Source organism: Hippoglossus stenolepis, chromosome 12 (assembly GCF_022539355.2).
Source record: "Hippoglossus stenolepis isolate QCI-W04-F060 chromosome 12, HSTE1.2, whole genome shotgun sequence".
NCBI lineage: Eukaryota > Metazoa > Chordata > Actinopteri > Pleuronectiformes > Pleuronectidae > Hippoglossus > Hippoglossus stenolepis.
The window spans coordinates 20,705,496-20,728,153 of record NC_061494.1 but is presented as its reverse complement, the minus strand read 5'-3'; the positions used below and the strand labels follow the sequence as shown (position 1 = coordinate 20,728,153).

Below are 22,658 nucleotides of genomic sequence, written 5' to 3'. Positions count from 1 at the left end.
TAAAGATAGAAATAAAATAACAAAGAATCGAAGAATCACTTGGGTTTCATGTTTCATGTCTTATTATCTATTGTGCAAATTCTTGTTCATTTATTTATAATAGATTCATTTCAACGAGGTTTGTTTTCACTCTGCTGTTAATTCACCTCAACGAGCTGAATGTCCAGGTGACATGTTACTGACCCACATTATCAATAACAGGAGCATACAGGCCATAGGCTGCTTACTGATCAGCTGACATGGAGCTTTAATGCTCTGCTTCACTATACAGAACAATAACCACATTAAAAAAACACCAGGAATAAATAATGCATAGAGTTTTAATCTCAGATTGATGGTTTGAATGTGAAAACATGCTTTAATTTGAGCCTCTGATGGCTTCTGATAAAAATAAAATACATAAAAATGAAATGTATGTGTAGTTTACAGCTCTGCAGCGTCAAATATTCCACTGATTTCTGCAGAATCTCCATATTTCTAACTGGAGTTAAACCTGCATCTGCAATTTAGTGTTGTTGTCTTGCTGTGATAGAGGGCGAGAGACATAGAGAAACAGTAGGAGAGAGAGAGCGAGAGTTACAGAGGCATGTGCTGACAGAACAGTTTGTCTCTAGGATGCATCAGAATTAAATGCATGAATGCAACTTCTCCCCTGCACGGCTGTTTGTGCGTTTGCATCAACACACACACACACACACACACACACACACACACACACACACACACACACACACACACACACACACACACACACACACACACACACATGGATGTAGAAATGTTCCTCTCTCTCTTGTCTCCAACACCTCGGAGCTGCACAGGCGTCACGGGTCAGAAAGGTCGTGTTTGTTTCCTCCTGCAGCGGCGAGGTTGTCGTGCTCCCCTGCAGATGTTCAGGTGATCAGCGGACGACTGACAACACGTTTCTTCCTCCTCCGGGATCATGTTGCGTGTCTGCTATTGATTGTTGTATTTGTCAGCTGCTGCACGTTGTTGGACAAACACATATTGACGTCTGTATTCAGAACGTCCATCCATGCGTCCTCCAACACTGTATTGATTCACCGCCTGTGTTGGTTCCCAGCTGCCAACCGCGGTTCACCCGCCTGCCAACTTTCCACTCAGTCATTTAAATGACAGCGAGTGGAACCACTGGCAGGTCCATGTGAAGCAGCTATTTTAAGACTGAAAGTGTCTGAAGGCAACGAACTATTAGAGGGAAAATGCTTTTTACATCAGCCACAAAATACTCGAGTGAGCGCTAAACCAAATCTGTGTGCGAGTCGGTATTTTATAAGAGCAGAATCAAACCGCCTCACACTTTCTTTTGGATTTCTGAATCCCCTGAGCTCAAATTCAACTGAGAGCAGAGCCTCACATGTTCGGTTTGACCCCGGACGCGCTCCCCTCTGCTTTCAGATTTGAGACATGATGTTTTCAACCACCAGATGGCGACAAAAAGCAGAATTTGGTTTCATTATTTCATTAAAAGTTCAAATGCTTTGATACTAATTGGCTCGAGTGAGTCGCATGAACTGTAAATACAGATTTGATGACATGTTAGCTACCAAAAATGAGGCCAAATCTTCTGGATTGCCCCCTGGTGGCTTTCTGCACTATAGATCATAAACCCTGCCTCCTCCACGTTAGCAGATGGGACATGGACCACACCCAAATAAATCTGGGGTTCTTTAGTTTTCATTTGGATTTCAGTAGTTATTTCGTGATATGTGTTTCCGAATCATATTGATCGCCCCCTGGTGGCTGGCTGCAATAGAGCTTATCTTTTATAAGTGACTCGTTAGATGCGTGTCTGCTTTCAGAAACTGGGAGAGGTCATTTTCAACCACCAGATGGAGACAAACAGCATCATTTAGTGTCTGATATTTTATTAAAAGTCCAAATGCGCTGACAATAAACGACTAAAATCACATTCAACTTGCCGGCAAATTATCTAGTTTTGATTACGGGTGTGTCGCATTGACTATAAATAAAGATGGACGACATAACGGCTCCAATAATGAAGCCAAATTGTCTTGATCGCCTCCTGGTGGCTGGCTGGATTGTCACCTGAAGTTTGAACCCAGTTCCAGTTGGGATCCAGCTGATTGATGCAGGTTGATGCAGGTTGATGGTTGTGAACACGTGACATGTGTGTAAACAGGTCAGAATTGTAGGTTATTGTGACACATTGTGGTCGTCGAGCGTGACGTTGACCTGCAGGTGTCGGCCGCCACCTCGACTCATGAAAATGTCCTTTAACCGTCCTCATGATGATCAACAGGCTGACGTAACTCTCAGGTCTGATGGATTCAGAGTCCTGACACTGCTCGTCCGGCTTTTCTCTAATTTTTACATCTTTCGTGTGTCCGAGGTTTCATCTTCTATTTTTCCCTCCTGATGAAAGCTGTGTTTTGAGAGGGAATAGTTTTCGTTATTTGAATCTGTAAGAATAGAGGGTGTGAAAATTCTGCCTCCCTCAGTGAATGGAATTTAATTTGTGCGGCTCAAAGGAGAAAAAAAACAATTTGTCAACAGCGTCCGAACAACTTTCCTCTCACGGCTCCAGATAATAAACTTTCTGTCGGGATAAATTGACTTTCATTGAGCTGGTGTTATATTCATCTGTTCTGTATCGGGTTGTGGAACCCGTCACGTCGCTGCCGCTCACATTTGCTCTGGTGCTGATCCGCTGATCCAGCAGCTGTTTTTTCTTTTTAAACCCTCGGCCGACGTCCAGCGCCTCAACTCGCTGTCGTGATGTTTGACACACGCCTGATTCTGCGGGCGGCCTCGTCTGGCCTCGCGTCACATTCATCCACTGTTTTGTCTCCTGTTTTTTATTTTACATGGCAACCAACGAGGAAAGTCTCTGGCAACTGATAACGTTTGACGTCGTCTCATAAATGTGAAGTGACAGAGTTTTTAAACAGTTTGTAGAATTCACGTGTGACGACTGAGTCATAATAAAACTCAGGAAAACAACAGAGAATCTGTGGAGGAAATTAATTCAGATCTCAGATACAGTTTGTTGGACTCACTGCAAGTACTAGTACTACTACTACTACTAGTAGTACTACTACTACAAACTACTAATATCACTACTTTTTTGTAAATGTTAGTGAGTCACATGTGATTTATAATCATGAATCTATTTAAAATCACAGGCCTGTGCCTGACTCAGTCGGATTAGTTACTGGTATTGATTTCACCTCTGTCTTTCCATAGACTCTAAATAAAGATGGACGACATGACAGTTCCTATTAGTGAAGCCAAAGAATCTTGATCGCCCCCTGGTGGTGGGCTGGATGTTCAGTTTTATCCATCAACACTCATTTAGGCTTCTTTCACATTGAAAAAGAAATTCAACCATGTGTCCTTTACGTTGGCATGGTGTTGAACAATACATTCACTGGAGGGCAGTGAGCGCCCCCTGGTGGTTTGCTGCAGTATGGGTCATAAAACCCACCTACTCCATGTTAACAGATAGGACCAAACTAAAAACTCAAAGTAGAAGTTTTAGGTAGTTCTTATCACACTGATGTTTTTTCAAGTCTTTCTGATCAGTTTGGTTTAAATTAGTTAATTGATGATATAAAAAACGGGCAAGACGTGATGATTGACAGCTGAGACTGACTCCTGATTGGCTGAGCACACATGTCGGTGGGACCTCGATACTGTGCCTCCAAGACCTAAAGCTCTGTCTCACTTTATCATGATTATTTCTCAACTTTCTCTGGCTCCAGTCATTTATGGAAAACAACAGGACAAGATATGTAGTGTTGTTGTTTAGTTTGGAGGATTTGTTTTCAGCTGGAGGCTGAAGCCGATCACGAAGCTCAGGAAATCATCTGTGGGAGAAAAAAAACAAAGCCATGTAAGGTGAAGGGAATGAGAAGGAATGAAAACAGAGCGCAGGTATAAAGAGATGAAATGATAGCAGGAAATATGTGCAGCTAATATACAGTATATCACACACACACACATGAACACACAACGCGCAGGGATTTGAGGCCATAATGAGTTCACGTAACAAAGATAGAGAGTTTGATGTACGTGTGAGATAAATCCCAGGAGGTGAAGCTGAAGTCTGGATTTAAAGACTCGTTTCAAACAGGATTACTGACTAACTGCAGCTGGATCTGTTTTACAGCCACTGGACCACAAACTGGATTCACTGTTTATACAAGAGGAAAGTAGAGTATCTGAGTAGAGACGATAATATTAATAACATTCTTGTGTTTTACATCACAATATATACATGAGAATATAAGAGAGAAATTATATCACTTAGAGGGAAAAAATGTCATAATTCATGAAATAATAAGAACAAAATGGAAAAAGAGTAGAACAACAAAGAGGAAACAATTAATTTGTTAGAACATTTTTTAAGTTTAATACATAGAAGGTATAAAAGTCAAATAAGTTTAATATTTTAAGAAGTGCAGTGAAACAAAGTCTGTATGAGGAGATTCACAGAAATTTAAAGACTAACTTTTCTGTTAAAAGAAAGATTTTAAATCCAGGACTTTGAATAACTCTCCCACAACAGATCATTCCAACAAATCATCTGTAATAATAAATACATAAACTTTGAGATTTTAGACGAATTTTCTTCCTCCAGTCAGACTTTCTTCATTTCCATGAAAATCCAAGTTTCTATTTGTCTTCTTAACGTCTCGCGCTGATGTCGGATCTGTTTTTATAAGCGTCCCCGCTGCTGCGTTCAAGGACACTTTGACAACCAGGAAATTTTAAGCTTCGCTGCCAGAAGTCTTCACTGAGCTCCGTCGTCAGAAAGTCAAACAAATAAGCAAACACAGGCTGATGTGACGCTGATCCTGAAACCTAAGCTGCTGAAGTTTCATCCAAACAGAGACACTGTCGGATGGAAGAGATAGAAATCAGATTCTAAAAAACACGTTAATGCTGTTAAATGTTAAATAACACGGTGGAAAATGGCCACAGCTTTGGTTTTGTTTGGACCTGAGAGCCGCTGGTGCAGAGAGGTCGTGGGAACAAGTGGAAACTAACTTTTAAAACCTCTCTTCACGCTGGTAATCTGTAAATAATCCCCTCTGGACTAAACCTGCGTCGTTCAAACACCAAAGGATCCGCGTGTCATTAAAATCCAGAGCAATTACGAGAAAACCCCGACGTGTTGACTCTTCTCTGCGGAGCGGAGCGGCGAGTTCACGGGTGGGTCGGGTTCGAAAGGCCCGATCGTAATCCCGCTCACTGTAAACCTGTGTTGTTGCAGGTTTTATCTCTGAAAGAACAAAAACTCAGCTGATAGTGACGATCAGCTGTAGTTTCATCTCATCTTCAGCATTAAACTCGACCAGCTGTGGTTTCCAGATGTTTCCAAGAGTTTGATGCGAGAAAACTTTTCCTTATTTGTACGAAGTTTCAGTTTGAATCCCTGAGACTGAGCAAAGTTTTATTTAAAATGAATCACCAAAGTTTATTTAAACCACATCTATGAAAACAGGAGATTATTAAGTTCTTAAGTCTTAATATGTTCTGTTTTTAAGCTTGTGTTTTTTTCACGTAAAGAACCCTGAGCGGCATTTTATTATTATTATCATTATCAATATTAAAAGATCTTATTCAAACACCTTTAAATATAAGTCTGTTTGCAGCTGTTTTTAAAGAAGAAGACGTTTTTAATTTGTAAATCTCTCATCAAGCCGCGAAACTGAATCATTTTGTCCTTTAATTTAATTATTTTTTCTTCATGGCTTCATACAGATTCACGTTAACTTCACATACACATATTTATTCGTATGATTTTGTGCTCCTGCGTAGATTTTAAATTATTTTCGTGTTGGAAATACACACAACACAATACAGAAATGTTATGCGGCCAGATGTTGTGTGTACCTGAAGTGTGTTTGTCTGTGTGATTGCGTCGTGTGTATCTGCAGGGTGTTTGTCTGTTGTATGTGTTTTTTGAAATTGCTTGTGTTTTGATTCTTTGTGAATTGTTTTCTAATGTTTCAATTCATTGAGGTCTCAAGGCCACTGTAGATTGACACACACACACACACACACACACACACACACACACACACACACACACACACACACACACACACACACACACACACATACACACAAACAAACACACACAAACACAAACACACACACACACAAAAGCATTACATAATTAAAGCAAATGACGATGGAAGGACAACAAAGGTGCCAGTGAGGTTGTTTGTTCGAAGCAACAAAGGGAACAGATGAGGAAGATGAAGTGATGAAGAGATGAAGACATGAACCGTGTGTGTCTGTGTCATGCGTCAGAATTAAGATACTTCACTGACCAGTGGACAAACGAGGACTCGAACCTGTTGCACCTGCTTTTTGTGTCAGGTTATTGATCAGTGTGAGGATCAGAGCCTGACCTGAATCACTTCTGTAATGACTGTTGCATAAGAGACACACACACACACACACTCACAGGGTAAATGTCGATGGTTGTCATGTGCTGCAGCGGTTCAGTCGGCTGTGGTGTGGGAAGCTTTCAAGGCTGACTGATGAAAAGAGGACACACACACACACACACACACACACACACACACACACACACACACACACACACACACACACACACACACACACACACACACACACACACACACACTCCACCACCTCTCTCTCTGCTCAGCCACTGAATCTGATGTGAATACGTGAACACGCTCCGTCTCGCTGTTACATCCGAAGCAGCCATGTTGATGATTTTATTCTCCTGGTCTCAAAGTCACAGCTGTAACCCAGTAAAGCTCATTATGATCATTTGATCCAGTGAAAGCTTTTTCTCTGATTTGTTAAATCAGATATTATTTCTTATTATTCTTTAGAGTCTGGGCGTGTTGGATTCAATTACTGGTGTCTGTAGGTTCAGTGTCATACAAGCGATAAAATAAATGACAGCAAAATTTAAAAACCTTTTTATTTGAAGAACAAAGTGTGAATAACATTGTTAAAAATCTGATCAAGTATTGAATGTAAAGTGTGTAAGGAAGTCTACCATGATTCAATGTCATCTTCAGGCCGTAATTTATCATCGGAGCAGACGTAAATAAAAATACTGACTTTTCTTTTTGTAGCGATATAATATTCATCTCACATCTAACCAGCTGATTGAACATTTTCATGATCTCACATATCTTCAAATATAGTGAAAGTTTTGAATTCCAAGATTTCTTTCTTTGGAGTGCATGATTTCTGGATTTGTGTAGAATGCTTAATATAATATAAGTCATATAATGATTTTCTTCTGAATCATCTCAGCGACGCAGCTGATGTTTCTCTGACGAGCAGCGTTTAGTTATTCACCTCATAACACTTTTTTAATTTTCCTCTCAGGTGTTTTTTTTTCTGTTACACAATTTTAAATTAAAAACTAAATGTCCTGACTCTCGAGGTCACACACACACAGACACACTTGTCTCTCTGTAGTTGTGGGGACACTTGACATAGCACCTTCCCCAGTCCCTTACCCACCTTAACCATCACAACTAAAACCCTAGCCCCAACAGGTCGTGCCCTCAAACAGCCCTTTTTAAAAAGTGAGGACTGACAAATGAGTTATGCCACATCAAGCCTATGATTTGAATTTTCTCCACAGATTTTCTTCACAGTTTGACGTCGTCTGATCCTCTTATAATACATTGACTGCGCCTGTGTGTGTGTGTGTGTGTGTGTGTGTGTGTGTGTGTGTGTGTGTGTGTGTGTGTGTGTGTGTGTGTGTGTAGACTTCTCCACTTTGTGTATTTGTTTATGCTTATTTGTATCAGGATCATGCAGGAGTGTAAAGGTTACGTGGATGTGTGTGTTGTCCTTGTATCAGCGTTGCTTCCATAAACCTCATCACAGTTTAACACCGTCAGCCGCCGCATTAACTACAGTAACCGCGTGGAACCGAGGTCGTCCGCAGGGAAACGTTCTGCTTTTCCACGCGTTCTCTCAAAATAACGGAACCTAAATGTTCTTATCGATCACGTTTCTCTGCCATTAAAGCAGCAGGGGTGTTGACCCTCATCTCCACAGGACATGGGAGTGGTGCCAGGTCTGTTTCTGTCGATACTGCTCAATGGTGCATTTGTCATTTGTTTCTGACGTTGTCTTTATTCGGAATAAGTCCCCATGAAGTGAAAAACACATGTTCCAGGTTTAATCTCGTTCTAACTGTTCATTTATCTTTTTTAGTCTTTGGTGCGTCCAATGAAAATGAACCACAGCCTTTGGATCTTGCCACAAGGGGGCATCACGGACACTATTGGCTGCCGTAAACAAACAATATCCTCAAAAAGGAAAGAGCCAGTGTGCAAATGTCTCCCTGGATTTACTGCTGCTGCAACACATCAGTTCTCCACTGAGGAGGAAGCAGATTTACAGCAGGTTTACCAAGTTCAGTCGTGGGAGGACGGAGGAGGAAGGAGGGAGATTAGATTTGAAGAGAGGACGTTTGTAGGATTGTCTGGTGGCTTCAGGAGAGGAAGAAGAAGAAAGTTGTTTCTGATGAGCAGTGTGTGGCAAACGTCGTTTATTTATTAAACTGACACCAACATAAAATCAAACCAAACTCAAATTCTCTCTCTCTCTCTCTCTCTCTCCTGCTGCCTTTTGAATCTGATCTGAGAGCTGATTGGCCAACTAACCTCAGCTGTGCCAGTCAACTCTCCCTGGTTCAGCTGGAGCTGCTCGGACCGAGCGACGTTCGTTTGGCAAATTATCCACATTTGTGAGGACAGGGCGTCAATTCAGGGATGGTCAACCACAGATTGTCCCTCAGCTACTTTCCTGAGACCAACTGCATCTCCGCTGGCTGCATAGCTAGATATAAAATCACTGTGGTAACCATTTGTGCTTTGAACATTTCTTCTGTTAGATATTTGATTGAGTTTAAGCCTGATTCTTTACAGATGGTTTCCTTCGTTAGTTACCATGAGCTGCTGCTCTTACTGCAGCTCGGCAGCCTTCATAGTTAGCTCCTTAAACTGTGTCACACTTTGTCTGTCCCACAATGAATCCTGGGATAGGCTGGCCCAAGAAGGATCCACCCATTGGATCCTTTGTTAGGTTTGGTTGGAGTCTTAGAAACACCAGAAGACAAAGACCCCCCCCCCCTCGTCCTCTTCTGTCCAAACCTTAGACCACGAGCCTCGAGTTTGACCAACACAGCTTCACATTGAGATGATTCCACATTAGAGTGACTGTGAAGAAGAAACACGCTTATAGAGCAGATAAGGAATTGATAATGTACAGCTGGAGAAAATCTAATTATATCCGGAGAGATTCAGACACAACTGTAATTACAGTGTGAGAGTAATGTGGGTCAGCTGCTCATGGAAAAGGTACACGCTGTAATCGTGTTACATAATTTAAATAGTAATGTATTCCTGCCAGCTGGAAACACTGATCCACTTTATATCCAGTTCACTTTTCTTCTGTTTCTGACGCCCACACGTAATAATGCAAATAATGATGCATTCACTGCATGTTGGCACGAGAGGGAAAAATGAGGAAAATGCTACGACGTGATAAAATTAGAAAACTTTTATCACTTCTGTGTCACAGTTTCACACATGTTACATATTGATGGCTGGTTGTTAACAAGCTCACCAGTTGCTTCCAGCGATGAAGCCACGAATCAAATTTCCAGGCTCCAAAATATTCGCTTCCATCCAAAGTATCGAACATTAATAAGGTTCGAAGATATGACAGCTGCCAAAAGTGAAGCCTAATTGCCCCCTTGTGGCTGGATGCAGCATAGGTCATCTTTACATAGGTAGTGTCGTCAATCATTATATAGGCTACAAACCATATGTATATAAAGATGGACTAACATGTAAAAAGTATCTAAAAAATGTAAGAAAAGCTGTCATGACTAAAAATCTGCTTTGTTTGTCTGAATTAACCAGATAATTATCTCTAATCTTAGAAAACCAGATTTGTTATTCTGAGTTAATGAGATAATAAAGTCGTTAGACTTTAGAAAAACAAGGGTTTTGTTTGTCTGAATTCATCAGTTTGTTATGTCTTCGTGTTACTTCTTGTTATGTCTTTACTTTTCTGGGAATTGTGTGATAATTAACTTAAAAACAGTGTGAGTGCAGGATTCTTCCCTCCTGACCTGAACGTCTCTGAGAATCTGTGGGTGCATCCTCTTCACGCTGAGTTTGTACGACCGAAACATCTCTGACCCTGAAGTGATGAGCAGGAGGAGAGGAACGAGTCCGAGCTGCAGCAGAAAGTGTTTTCAAGCTGAGAGATCTGACAAAGGTGGAGGAGGGGTCACTTGGCTGCTGAAACTTTAGCACAAAACACAATTAGTTTCATTTTTCAAGTTCAAGAAATGAGTAGGAAATTTTTAAGCAGTGGTACGAAACCTTTTTAACCTTTCTGCGCTGTTGCTCAGTAAAAGTTTTATAGCCTTGCTTTAACAAAGAGGAAGTTTTATTTCTTGCTTTTAACCAAAACCAAACATTTTCCCCAAACCTTCAACAAATCGCTATTGTTACCCGAAACCAACAGACGGGATTAAGTGACTGAGAAACGATCTACGGTAACTTAGAATAACAGTTTATCAACATTTGTTGATAAACATATGTCACCAACCTATCCCAGAAATCATTGGGACAATATTAGTTTTCTATGAGGAAGGCCAAACTGCATCTACTCCAAGTAGCAACATAGAATAAACCGCTTCATTTCGGTTCAGCCTTTATTGTTCCTCCAAAGGACGAGGCCCATGAATTGGAACACAGCTTATATAATGTAATATGTTGTTATCGCTACACATCGACCTCTTGGCATGTAAACACAACATTTACTGATTGTGAACAAACATCACCGCCACCTTTAAGAAACCAATTTCAGCTATAGCCCCTTTAACTGTGTCCCGATAATGTGACCATATGCGAAAAATACAGTTTTACATTCACACAAACACATTCATACAGTGCATCTATGTTCAGTATCTTGCCCAAGGACACTTCACCATGTGGCTTGGGACTGAGATCTAACAGCCGACCTTCTGGTTACAGAACAGCCGCTCTAACCCCTGAGCCACAGCCGCCCTAAAGAGAATACATAACACACACACATACACACACACACACACACATCGCCCACAGACAAGTTTGTAGCTCCTTAATTCAACGCGATATAACGAGCGTAATGACAAGAAACAACCTTTCAGTAAAGTCACAGAGATAATTTACATGTGAAGCTGAACAAGTCTCAGTTCTCATTAGTCAGTAATTAGCTCGTGTTCAGAGACGCAGCCGATTACATCCCAACAAGGAATTCATATATGGGCCTCATGAAGCTCGCACACATTTAAATTAACTACTCAGGATTGCTCTTTTATTTTCAATTAAATTTTCTATAGATTTTATTTGTAAAAGATCCAAACTGCTTTAACGTGATGTTGCATTTAAAGAGCGTCAGTGTAGAAATGGCAGGTTTGGAGCAATGTGCTGCAGAAAGACAAATTAAACCTCCTCCTTCCTCTCATCTGGGTGTTTGACAGTCTGGAGAGATCCATGTGAGTAAACAGGATTTTGGATTCGTCCTCAGGTGGAAACTATTCCTCCTGCAAAGATATATCATCGGCCTCATCAGACTTCTGTCACTCTGAGGTCACATGGTCATCAGCCCGTCACAGGGTCCTTAAGGACTCTGCTTAGGCATCAGGCTGCAGTGACAGCAACATGCATCCGTCAGCATCATCCCGTCGTCAGATTCCAAAGCTCCTTGAATGTGACAGTAGCCGCGTCGCCGCCTCTCTGAGTCCACTTCACCTGACGGAAAACATCATCACCGGTCAGCGGCGTCGCTCTTGTTGTGAAATGTGGATTTCACTGTCTCTTAAAGGACACAACCTGTCAGTCCTCAGCTTTCTACAAGACATTGTCTCTTTCTGACGGTTCCGGAGCACCAATCACAATCCCAACAAAGTTTTACGCAAATTCACAACAATCATCAGATGGGATTTTCGTGACCTGAAAAATCACAGCGCAGACACCAATTTGATAAATTGTCCAAAAGACTTGTTTTATCTCTGTTAGAGCCAGAAGAAAAGCAGAGGAAAGAGGAGAAACGAGGTGAAAAGCCGTCGACTGGAGCCGTCAGGGATGTGAGAGGAGGAGACAGACTGTTTCTAATGATCAGACCGATCCTCCCCGAGTCAAACGCAGCAGTGTTGGTTGCCGCTGAAATGCTGAATCCTTTGTGACAGGCCGCGCCGCCCGAGTTAATGTGCTGAGAGATTTGTGACCTCGCGGCCAAAAGAAAATACACAAAAACAGTCACGGCTAACGTGATGGAAAACATTCGGATAATGAAGCTGAAACACAAAAGGCTTCATGACCTACTTTTGATACTCGATTTAATTATTAATAACTAGTATAAAGTCCAACCAGTTAATCAATTGGTGGATAAGATTCTATCGATCTGAGCCTCTCACAGCCGTATCAGTATCTACATTTCTATTTGCCGATATGAAAACTATTTTCAGTTTTATGGAATAAACACTGAAGATGTATGCATAAAATGAAATAACATGTTTTAGTTTAGTCTATGTCCCATCCGCTAACATGGAGGAAGTGGGGTTTATGAACCATAGACTGTAACAGTGAGCGCCCCCTTCTGGAATCGCTGTGGTTTCAGAAGTAAATTTCTCGAGTTTTAATCCGGGAACCGACATGATATCCACAGTTGAAGTAAACATTTCCCTGGAAACAGCGAGCTCAACCAATCAGAGAAGTCGCTGTTACACCTGAGGATTGTTGAGAGTACAGTACTTCTCCTCAGTATTGCCAATACAATATGTTTTTCTTAAAACGCGGTTGATATCATACACACTTGTGGCTTCTACAGGAAAATACAAACATTTTACAGTCTAATAGCTTTTACTGAGTCTACCTTGGATGGTTAAAATATTAAGGGTGAAAATAAAAAATCTCTATTTTGAAAATGGGATTTTTACTTTGTTACCATAACAATAAATGTCCTGTTAACTTGAGGAATAACTTTTTTCAAATCAAAGCTTTCTGCCTCAAACACACAGCAACACAAGTCCAGTAGACAAATGAATGGAACAGGTCCCAAACTGTGATTTAAGTGTAAGACAAATCGTCATGAACAGGATTCGAACCTGTGCGGGGAAACCCCATTGGATTTCGAGTCCAACGCCTTAACCTCTCGGCCACCATGACACCTGCAGGGCTATCACTGCTGTCATGGTCATGAAGGTGCACTGGTCGAGTCTATTGATTGTTTATTGATGAACCAACTGTACCACCAAACCACAGTGATGTGTGAGTTTTACTCATTACAAATGACTTTTGTGCTGATTCACCCTGTGAAGGCTGCGTCCAGGTGAACGTGTCCTTGAACATATTCGTCGCCTGCTGCCTCAGCGCCGCTGTCAGCTGTCACAACATGCCCGACTCCATCACTGTCAACGTGTCCTTCACCCGTCTCTCTTCTTTTTTCTCCCTCTCAGCGCTGACTGTCAAGATCTGAGCACAAGACTCTCAACACACATTTAAACCAAATCACTCTGGATGTGACTCGTGTGTGCAACATTTGATCTTGTTTCACGGGTCACCGCAGGAGACGTGAAGCATTAACATCACAGGAGCGCTCGCTTCCATCCGGATCCACGGGACTCTGCGCTCTGATTGGCTGGATGAGGCGTGTTAAACTGTTTAACGCAGTAGTTTGTCTTGATTTTAATCACGGCCGTCATGAACATTCATTGTGCCATTTACAGTAACCAAACTGTGTAACCATGGCAACAAGCTGAGAAACATCTATACGACTTGAGCTTGAGTTCTCATTCCTGATGTACGGCACCCTGCAGAGTGATGGTCATGGTTAACCTGCAGTGAGGGGAGATAAAATGATTCAATTAAAACTCACCAAAGAATAAAATACAAACTTATAATATAACAGATAAGACATTTTGGAAATAACGGAGCGTGCTGATAAAAAAATTGATTTGAGTCGTGTTCCTGGTTCTGCAGCTTCAGAGTTTGAAGTGTTTTAAAGCAAGTGACTCAGACGTTTGTTCTCACATACAGCTTCAGTGTGTGTGGAGGGCTCATGCAGATGTGCAGGATGGACTGGTGGAGTGAGAAACCAGGGTCCATTCGTTTTTTTAAACAATTCTTATGAAAACTCCAGTCAAATTAAAGCGGCTGATCCTCTGAGTGACCCCCGTCTCTGATTAGATGTGCCTGATATTTGTCTGAGGGCGGCGGAGGAATTAATGCTGTTAACGTGGCAACGGGGAGACGGGATGAAGAGATGTGAGACGTGAGGAGAGGAGGCTCATTAGAGACATTAGACTTAAAAAGAAATTAAGGCTGGCGGTTGGTGATTAGTGAAGTGAATTTGAATGTGACACTTTTCCTCAGTGTGGAACAATAATGTTATTGGTATAAAGTTTCAGCAAATTCCTAAAACAGCGATCAGTCTTCCATGGCAGCAGGTTCAAGCTTTAAACCCAAACTTTTTCTTCCTCTGAATAATTATACCTCAATGCTATGTTGAGGTGTAATATATATGGTGACATAAATACTTTATCTATAATTTTAATCCGGGAACCGACATGATATCCACAGTGGTAGTAAACATTTCCATGGTAACAGTGAGCTCAACCAATCAGAGAAGTCGCAATTACACCTGAGGATTGTTGGTGGTACAGTGCTTCTCCTCAGAATTGCCAATAAAACATGTTTTTCTTAAAACGCGGTTGATATCATACAGACTTGTGGCTTCTACCGGAAAATACTTTTACTGAGTCTACCTTGGATGGTTAAAATATTAAGGGTGAAAATCAAAATCTCTATACTGACTTGAATGGGATTTTTACTTGGTCACACCATTGAGCTCTATACTGCAGCCGGTCACCAGGGGGCAGTTGTTTATTCTGTTTTTATCGTTGTTACCGTAACAATAAATGTCCCAATAAGTTAAGAATCAAATCAAAGCTTTTTGCCTGAAACACACAGCAACACAAGTCCAACAGATGGATGAATGGAGCTGGTTCCAAACTGTGATTTAAGTGTAAGACAGATCGTCATGAACAGGATTCGAACCTGTGCGGGGAAACCCCATTGGATTTCGAGTCCAACGCCTTAACCTCTCGGCCACCATGACACCTGCAAGGCTATCATTGCTGTCGTGGTTATGAAGGTGCACTGGTCTAGTCTATTGATTTGTTTGATTGTTTTCTGAACTATGTTCAGAAAATGGTTCGTGATTTGAGCAGGAAACACAACTCGCAGAATCAACAATTTTACATGTAATTCTCTGCTTTGTCCCCCAGGTGGCAATGGTGCCCAAGTACACGTACCCCTTTCCCACCGTGGACATTCCCGCCCACGCCCACTACACCATTGGCTCTGTCATCCTCGCCATTGGCATCACCGGCATGGTGGGAAACTTCCTGGTCATTTACGCCTTCAGCAGGTAGGACGGCCTCCTCAAAATCGATCAGTTTAAATTCAAGGCCGATTTTGTATCTCTCCTATTGTTCAATATCGAGATGAGTATGAAAAACAAGCCAGTATTTGTTCTTTGGTACCAGATTAATAAAAAAATAACGAAAAAACTTGGATTCTCAATTGAATATGGACAGAACGAATGATACGCTGACTCACTATTCGTTCGAATGTCTTCAAATATGGTGTCGCAGTTGTCCACTCTGCACGGCTTTGCTTGTTAGCATCTTCCATGTTCCTAGCAAAACAACGTAACATTGCTAGCTTACTTTAGGTCAAGATGAAAGTGAGCGCCCTCTGCTGGATCATAAAAAAAGTAATCGACATAAGTAATTTACATTGTGTATGCACTTACGATGTTTTCCACATGCGTTCCACTCATCTATTGAGTAAGAGATGAAACAAAGGTCGTAATTATCAGAAAACAGCTCAGTTTTGTTTTTAAAAAGTTTTGCTCTTTGAAAGGTCTGCACAGGTTGACACTACTTAGTTTAGTTTAGTTGATTTGCTGGAGCTGAAATAAAAGAAACGTCGCTGACAGGAGGATCTTTGCCTCAGCTCGATGCTTGAAGTGGAAATAATAGACAAGAGCTGCAGTTTCTCCACCTGGAGACTCAGAGGAAGGTCTGGCGTGATGTGATGGACTGTCAGGTTTCTCGTTAAGCTGCAGACGGAGCATTAATCAGAGTCGAGGGCGACGAGCCTCCTCCTGCTGTGATAAGCAGAGGATCAGGAACCCGTAACGATTCATCGACCACACACTCTTTCTTTTATCTTTCATCACAGCACAGACAAACGTCTTTATCTGAAACACAGAGTGGCCACTTCTCGCGACTCTTTTGAAGAAGCTTCAGCACTTAAAGACGAGTTCGATCCACTTATCGATCAAAGCCTTTGTGGGGCAGGTATTGATCCTTCGTTAAAATCAGACCATGATGGATGTTCCATTGATCATGGGGGTAATGTAGGACTGAAGCAGCTCTGAGTGATTTTTCCATGGAGGCTCTTTGCCTCTAAAACAGACGTCATGTCTCAGTTGTCAGGTCTTTTCCATGGTGTCGTCAAAAACCATATGTTACTTCAACCTGAGGTTAATGTGGCAGTTTTTTGGGTTTAATTTGGTGTAAATGAGCCAAGAAGAAGAAATGAGACTTTTGATGTGATGTCAAAGACGTACGTGTAGCTGAAGTTAACATGCTAACCAGCTAGCTGCAGCTCGGCCTGTTTCCTAATGCTACTTTGAACCTCAGGAGGTGACAGCTCGTCACTGTAGCGTCCAGTTTGTGCTCGGTCCAACATGAGAGGAAGAAGAATTTCTCTACTCCTCTGACAGAACAGGAGGCGGCAGCAAAGAGTGTAGTTTCCTAATGTTTACAACAGACATGAGTTCTACAACGTATGAATTCAACAGTTGGACAATTTGTACACGTTGGCCCTTTAAAGAAAAACATCTTCAGATAGATAGATTGATGCTTTATTGATCACAAGATAAATTTAGAAAAACATTGAAAGATCAACAACGCAAATGATGAGTTTTTTCTTGGCTCATGTTCCATCCTTTCACATACAGTTTATTGAGGCGCTGCTGGGATTTGAACCCAGGATCTCCTGTTTACAAGACAGGTGCTTTGACCAGCTAAGCCACAGCGCCTGTGTCAAAATGTTTGTTTTGCAAGAAATTCACTTGGACGCAACAGAACTCCGACCTTTTCAAACATCTGGATTTGTATAAAACCCAGCATCAGTTGTGTTAATGTGTGTGTGTGTGTGTGTATGTGTGTGTGTGCTGCAGGAGTCGCAGCCTGAGGACACCGGCCAATATGTTCATCATTAACCTGGCGATCACAGACCTGCTGATGTGCATCACTCAGACGCCCATCTTCTTCACCACCAGCATGCACAAGAGGTGGATCTTCGGAGAGAAAGGTACGTGACTGCACTCACACTCAGGACATCACAGATAAAAAGTTTAGTTTGCTCCGTGACCCATCTGCTTTAATGGAGGAGACAGGGTTTAGATGTTCATGCATCCTCTTCTTTAGGCTGATTCATCATCCAGATGAAATGTTCCACCTGTAGATTACACAGCGACTTTGAACCAGAGGCCAGTCAGCACTTACAAAACCAGAAATAATACATTTAAGTGTATTTTCCAGGAGCTGGAGTGTTTTGCGAAAACTGCAGCAATTTAAAAGAAATATAAGATTTAATATGTGGCTTAAATATCTGTCTCTCCTCTGCTTTTCAAAACACGTCTTAACTGAGTAAAGTAAAAATCCATCATGATCCTCACCTTCCTCTTCTCTCACCCTCTGCTTTCACTCCTTCTGATCAGTTTTTCATTTCTAGGCCTTAGAGAATTTATTGAATTTCCGCTCAGACAGAAGAAGTGAGCTGTTTGCATTAGAGCAAATCCTCTTCGCTCCGAGGTCATTTTAATATGACGGCTCGTCGGGTTTTTAATTCCCCAAAGTGGAAAGAGAAGAAAGAGCAGGACGAGCAGAGCAGGAGCAGGGGAACGTTTTTTTATAAGCTGAATTGTAAGTGAGACGCTGATGTGAAATAAATCACATAAAAGAACATGAAGTCCGACTGCTTTATCAACAGATATCAGAATTACACATATATCACATATCTGCATTAGTGTTGGCAGATAAGAACACTTTTATTTTACAGAAAAAAATTTGCAGAATAACGTTTAGAATGTTTGTTTTCTTTGTCCATGTTCTATATATTTCTTTGTACTTGTGTTTTCTTTTTATTGTTGTTGATCAATCACAGCAGAGTTGGTCAGCTGGCCAATCAGAGCAGACTGGGCTATCAGGAGGGGGGGCCAAAACCAAGTGTTTGAGACAGAGGCTGAAACGAGGAGCTGCAGCGAAGGACAGTCAGAGGACAGTGATGTGTTTTCTGAACATTAGAGCACGTAAACATTTTACAGTCATAACACTAATTGAAATTATCAACCTGCGTATGAGCAGAATATGTCTCCTTTAAATTTTGATTTCCTAATATCGGTATAAGCCCCAAAAACCCACATCGGTCGGGCTCTCATCTCTTCTCTTCTCCCTTGTTTAATCCGTCCAGGCAGGTTTAATTCTCTCAGAAATGTTTCATTGAGTGAACGTCAGCCGGTCAGACCTTGATGAACTGTGCTAGTCTCTGACAAAACCCTTTAAAGTGCAGAGTATTGATGTGTTCATTAATCCACTGTTTGACTGCCGGGACCTCGTTTCATCTTTTCTATTGGTTGTGATTAACGTGTCTTCAAGGACTGGAGTCTTAATGCTCCACACAAGCTCAGATGAAGTTTTATAAAACGTGATGTCAGGCAGAGTATGAGGAGGTGGAGGCTCGCAGGTGGTGCAGACAAGCGGAGATCCCAGATGACACAGCGGTGTTAATGAGGTGTGAGGATGGTGTGTGTGTCTGTGTCACTACCTGCAGATGTTTCACCTGGAAAGCGTTTCTGGAGCCTCAGTTCCCAGCGTTCAAACCCTAATCAGGAACGCTCTGTTTCACCTTCTCAGCCAATCAGACGATGTTAAATCATGTACAGTTTATAAACGTGTCGACAGGAAGTACGAGATGTTTGGAAGTAAAACATTAACCTGTTATCTTCATACCTCCGTCTGCAGGCTGCGAGCTGTACGCCTTTTGTGGCGCCCTCTTTGGAATCTGCTCCATGATCACGCTGACGGTGATCGCCATCGACCGCTACTTCGTCATCACGAGGCCTCTGACCTCCATTGGCGTTTTGTCACGGAAACGGGCCCTCCTCGTACTTATGGCTGCATGGCTCTATTCTTTGGGGTGGAGCCTGCCGCCATTCTTTGGCTGGAGTGAGGACACACACGCACACACACACACACACACACATGTTACATGTCCTAATTATTCAGTTACAGTTACTAGTTACTTCTGTCTCTGTCTTGTCTGTAAGGCGCCTATGTCCCGGAGGGTCTGCTGACTTCCTGTTCCTGGGACTACATGACCTTTACGCCGTCGGTGCGAGCGTACACCATGCTGCTTTTCATCTTCGTCTTCTTCCTGCCACTCTTCATCATCATCTACTGCTACGTCTTCATCTTCCGCGCCATACGCAACACAAACCAGTCAGTGTGTGTGTGTGTGTTTGTGTGTTTGTGTGTTATTTCTGCTCTGTGTTCTAATTAAAAAAATTAAGGTTATGGTGATCCTAAATGTAAATGTAAGTGTGTGTGTGTGTGTGTGTGTGTGTGTGCTGTGTGTGCGTGCGTGTGCAGGGCTGTGGGGAAGTTTAACGGCAGCACTCACAGTCACACCAGCGGTCGTGACTCGGTGAAGAGTTACCATCGCTTGCAGAACGAGTGGAAGATGGCGAAGATCGCCCTGATCGTCATCCTGCTCTACGTCATCTCATGGTCGCCGTACTCCGCCGCTGCCCTCACCGCCTTCGCCGGGTAAAACACGACACACAGGCTGATGTAACACAAGTCACATAAAATCCCTTTTACATTTTAAAACAGTTATCCGATTTGTTGCCGATGAGTTTCGGAACTTGGTGACAAAAGCCCCAGATAGAAGCCAAATTGGTGATACAGTATATAAGGGCTAAGGACTACGGGAATAAGATGCTGAAGTTCAGATGCACATTTCGACCATCAACCATCACAAGTACATCTCGCTGAGTTTGTTCTGTTTCCTGCTGCAGATACGCCGACATGTTGACTCCCTACATGAACTCTGTGCCCGCCGTCATCGCCAAGGCCTCCGCCATCCACAACCCCATCATCTACGCCATTACACACCCCAAGTACAGGTAACACACTGCGTAAAGGTTGCATCTCACTGTGTGAGCTATGATTGGCGGCTTCGAACGGCAACAAATAATTTAACCACCTAATTTCCTTCCAACATAATTTCCTCAAAATTAGCTCGGGTTGTTACGAGGATATTTTCAATACAGACCAACGCAGTTTGTAGCTAATTAAATGGAAAATGGAGAAAGTGTTAGTTGCTGCAGTGATTTAATACTAACTCATGATATTCAAGTATTTATACAAGAAAAATATTTAGTTAAGAGAGAAAATCTATTTTATGGGCCTGTAAATTTTATATAAATTATTATTTTAAAAATTGTGTTTGCCTTTCTTGAACATAACTTTGTGATTTACAGTTAAATACCAATAATATCTAGTTATTTGTGTGGAAGTGAATTTGAAATTTAGATCAATAAACTAGAAAATACAGAAAAATTTGTTAAACGCTTATCAACATTTTCCTGAGTGGACCCTCCTAAGTATTTACAAAAATGTTCGATACTCGACTTATTTCTCTTTTCCTCTAAATACCCACACATCACTTCCTTTAAGAACCCTGAATGTTAAAGCATTCGTTGGACTCACTCCGTATTTGACTGGTGCCTTAAACATAAACATGATCGCAGCTCAGTGAGCCGCCGCCGCCACTGATCCAGGATCGATCCAATCAGAGAGAGCACCACTGCTGTAAGTGCTCTGAAACATCAGCCCAACTAATCGCTGCTCAGTTAACCTGAATGTTAACTGGGCTGCAAAGAAGACACACACACACACACAGGAGATGGTTTAATGCGGGACACCTGACCTTGATTGTTAAGAGATTTGAAAGCTGCAGGATCAAAAGAAGACAGCTTAAATAACGGTTTTATACAACGACATCATGCTTTTAGCCGCTGGAGACGACTTGACAAGTAGAGGAATGAAGTTTGATGATGAACTCATTATTGATTAATAAGTAAACAGCATTTCATACACGATGGCTACTTAGCAACGTACATATAGCTCCTTGGAATTTATGCTTTTGTGAAGATCAACACTAATGCATCTCAACAACCCGTTCAGTCTTTGAAAATACTAAAAGTTATAATAAAGACATAAATAAAATAGTTCACATGGCAGAGTAAGTGTGTGTTCCAGGCTCTAGATGTATAGAATTGTCTTATAATGCCTTGTTCACCAGGCACACGATGCTCTCTGCCGATGTGGTTGAGCACCTGGGGAGGGGTGTATTGGGGGTTGGATACCACAGTGTGATAGACAGCTGGTACCCTCCAATGGGTACAGGTGGCAGGTGTAGGTGGGCGTGCACTGTCCTCGAGCTCCCAGTCAGGCTCCACCCCCCGCTCCTCCAAATATGGTTACTTCTGGTTTAAAAAAACCAAGATGGCGCTGAACAAAATGTCAAACAGAGGCTTCAGAACAGCAGCTCACAAACCAACAGGTGGCGTCACATCAAACTCTCTCTCTCTCTCTCTCTCTCTCTCTCTCTCTCTCTCTCTCTCCAGGGTTGCGCTGGCTAAGTATATCCCATTTCTCGGTGTCTTGCTCTGCGTTCATCCTCGCGACCTCCGCTCTACCAGCAGCAGCTTTGTGTCGACGCGTCGCTCCACTGTGACCAGCCAGTCGTCCGACATCAGCAGCCATTTCAGACAGCACAGCACCGGCAAGATCCGCCTCTCCTCCGTGTCCGACAGCGAATCGGTAAGCTCCTACCTGTTCGAGCTGTGAAAGCATGTTCATTGATGTACAACAGAGAGAGAGGAGATACTCAGGTGTGTGTGTGTACGTCAAAGTGTGTTTTCCTCGCAGGGTTTGACAGACACCGAGGCTGATCTGTCCAGTATGGGCTCCAGACCAGCCAGCCGCCAGGTCTCCTGTGACATCAGCAGAGACACCACTGAACTGCCCGACTTCAAACCCTCGTCCAGCTTCAAGTCCAAGATAAAGAGCAACGACTCGGGCATCTTCGAGAAGGTAAAGAATTTGCTTCATGTTAGATCTAAACGCATCGTTAGTCTTTATGGTACAAACATAGACTGTAAATAAAGATGGGCGACATGACAACTCCCAAAAGTGAAGCCAAACCATCTTGTACGCAGTAAAGGTCATAAACCCCACCTCCTCCATGTAAGCAGATTGGACATGGATGAAACTAAATAAATCAAAGTAGGGGCTGAGACTTTATGATTGACAGCTCATCCTGTATCCAGGATATTTTAGCCTCTCGGATACAGGAAGCTTTAGTGGAGACGCGTCGTCCATCTTTGCAGTCGATGTTACAAATGCGAGTCAGAGAGACAGTTTGTCAAGAGGATTGACGGGCGCTGGGTTT

At 42.3% G+C, this 22,658-nt stretch overlaps 1 protein-coding gene and 3 non-coding genes across 5 annotated transcripts in view; 1 reads left to right on the top strand and 3 right to left on the bottom strand.

The window, feature by feature from the left end:
- LOC118118876 (melanopsin-A) overlaps positions 1-22,658 on the top strand; it is a 29,586-nt gene that overhangs the window by 981 nt on the left and 5,947 nt on the right. For both annotated transcript variants that reach the window (XM_035172351.2, XM_035172350.2), the window contains exons 2-9: positions 15,350-15,492; positions 17,317-17,450; positions 19,163-19,366; positions 19,468-19,639; positions 19,790-19,966; positions 20,218-20,325; positions 21,832-22,027; positions 22,136-22,300. In XM_035172351.2, the coding sequence (XP_035028242.1) occupies positions 15,350-15,492; positions 17,317-17,450; positions 19,163-19,366; positions 19,468-19,639; positions 19,790-19,966; positions 20,218-20,325; positions 21,832-22,027; positions 22,136-22,300 (1,299 nt within the window). The remainder of the gene's footprint in view (positions 1-15,349; positions 15,493-17,316; positions 17,451-19,162; positions 19,367-19,467; positions 19,640-19,789; positions 19,967-20,217; positions 20,326-21,831; positions 22,028-22,135; positions 22,301-22,658) is intronic.
- trnas-cga lies at positions 13,148-13,229 on the bottom strand. The gene has a single exon. It is a non-coding gene; the product is annotated as a tRNA-Ser (tRNA).
- On the bottom strand, positions 15,099-15,180 carry trnas-cga. Its single transcript has one exon. It is a non-coding gene; the product is annotated as a tRNA-Ser (tRNA).
- trnat-ugu lies at positions 17,102-17,175 on the bottom strand. Its single transcript has one exon. It is a non-coding gene; the product is annotated as a tRNA-Thr (tRNA).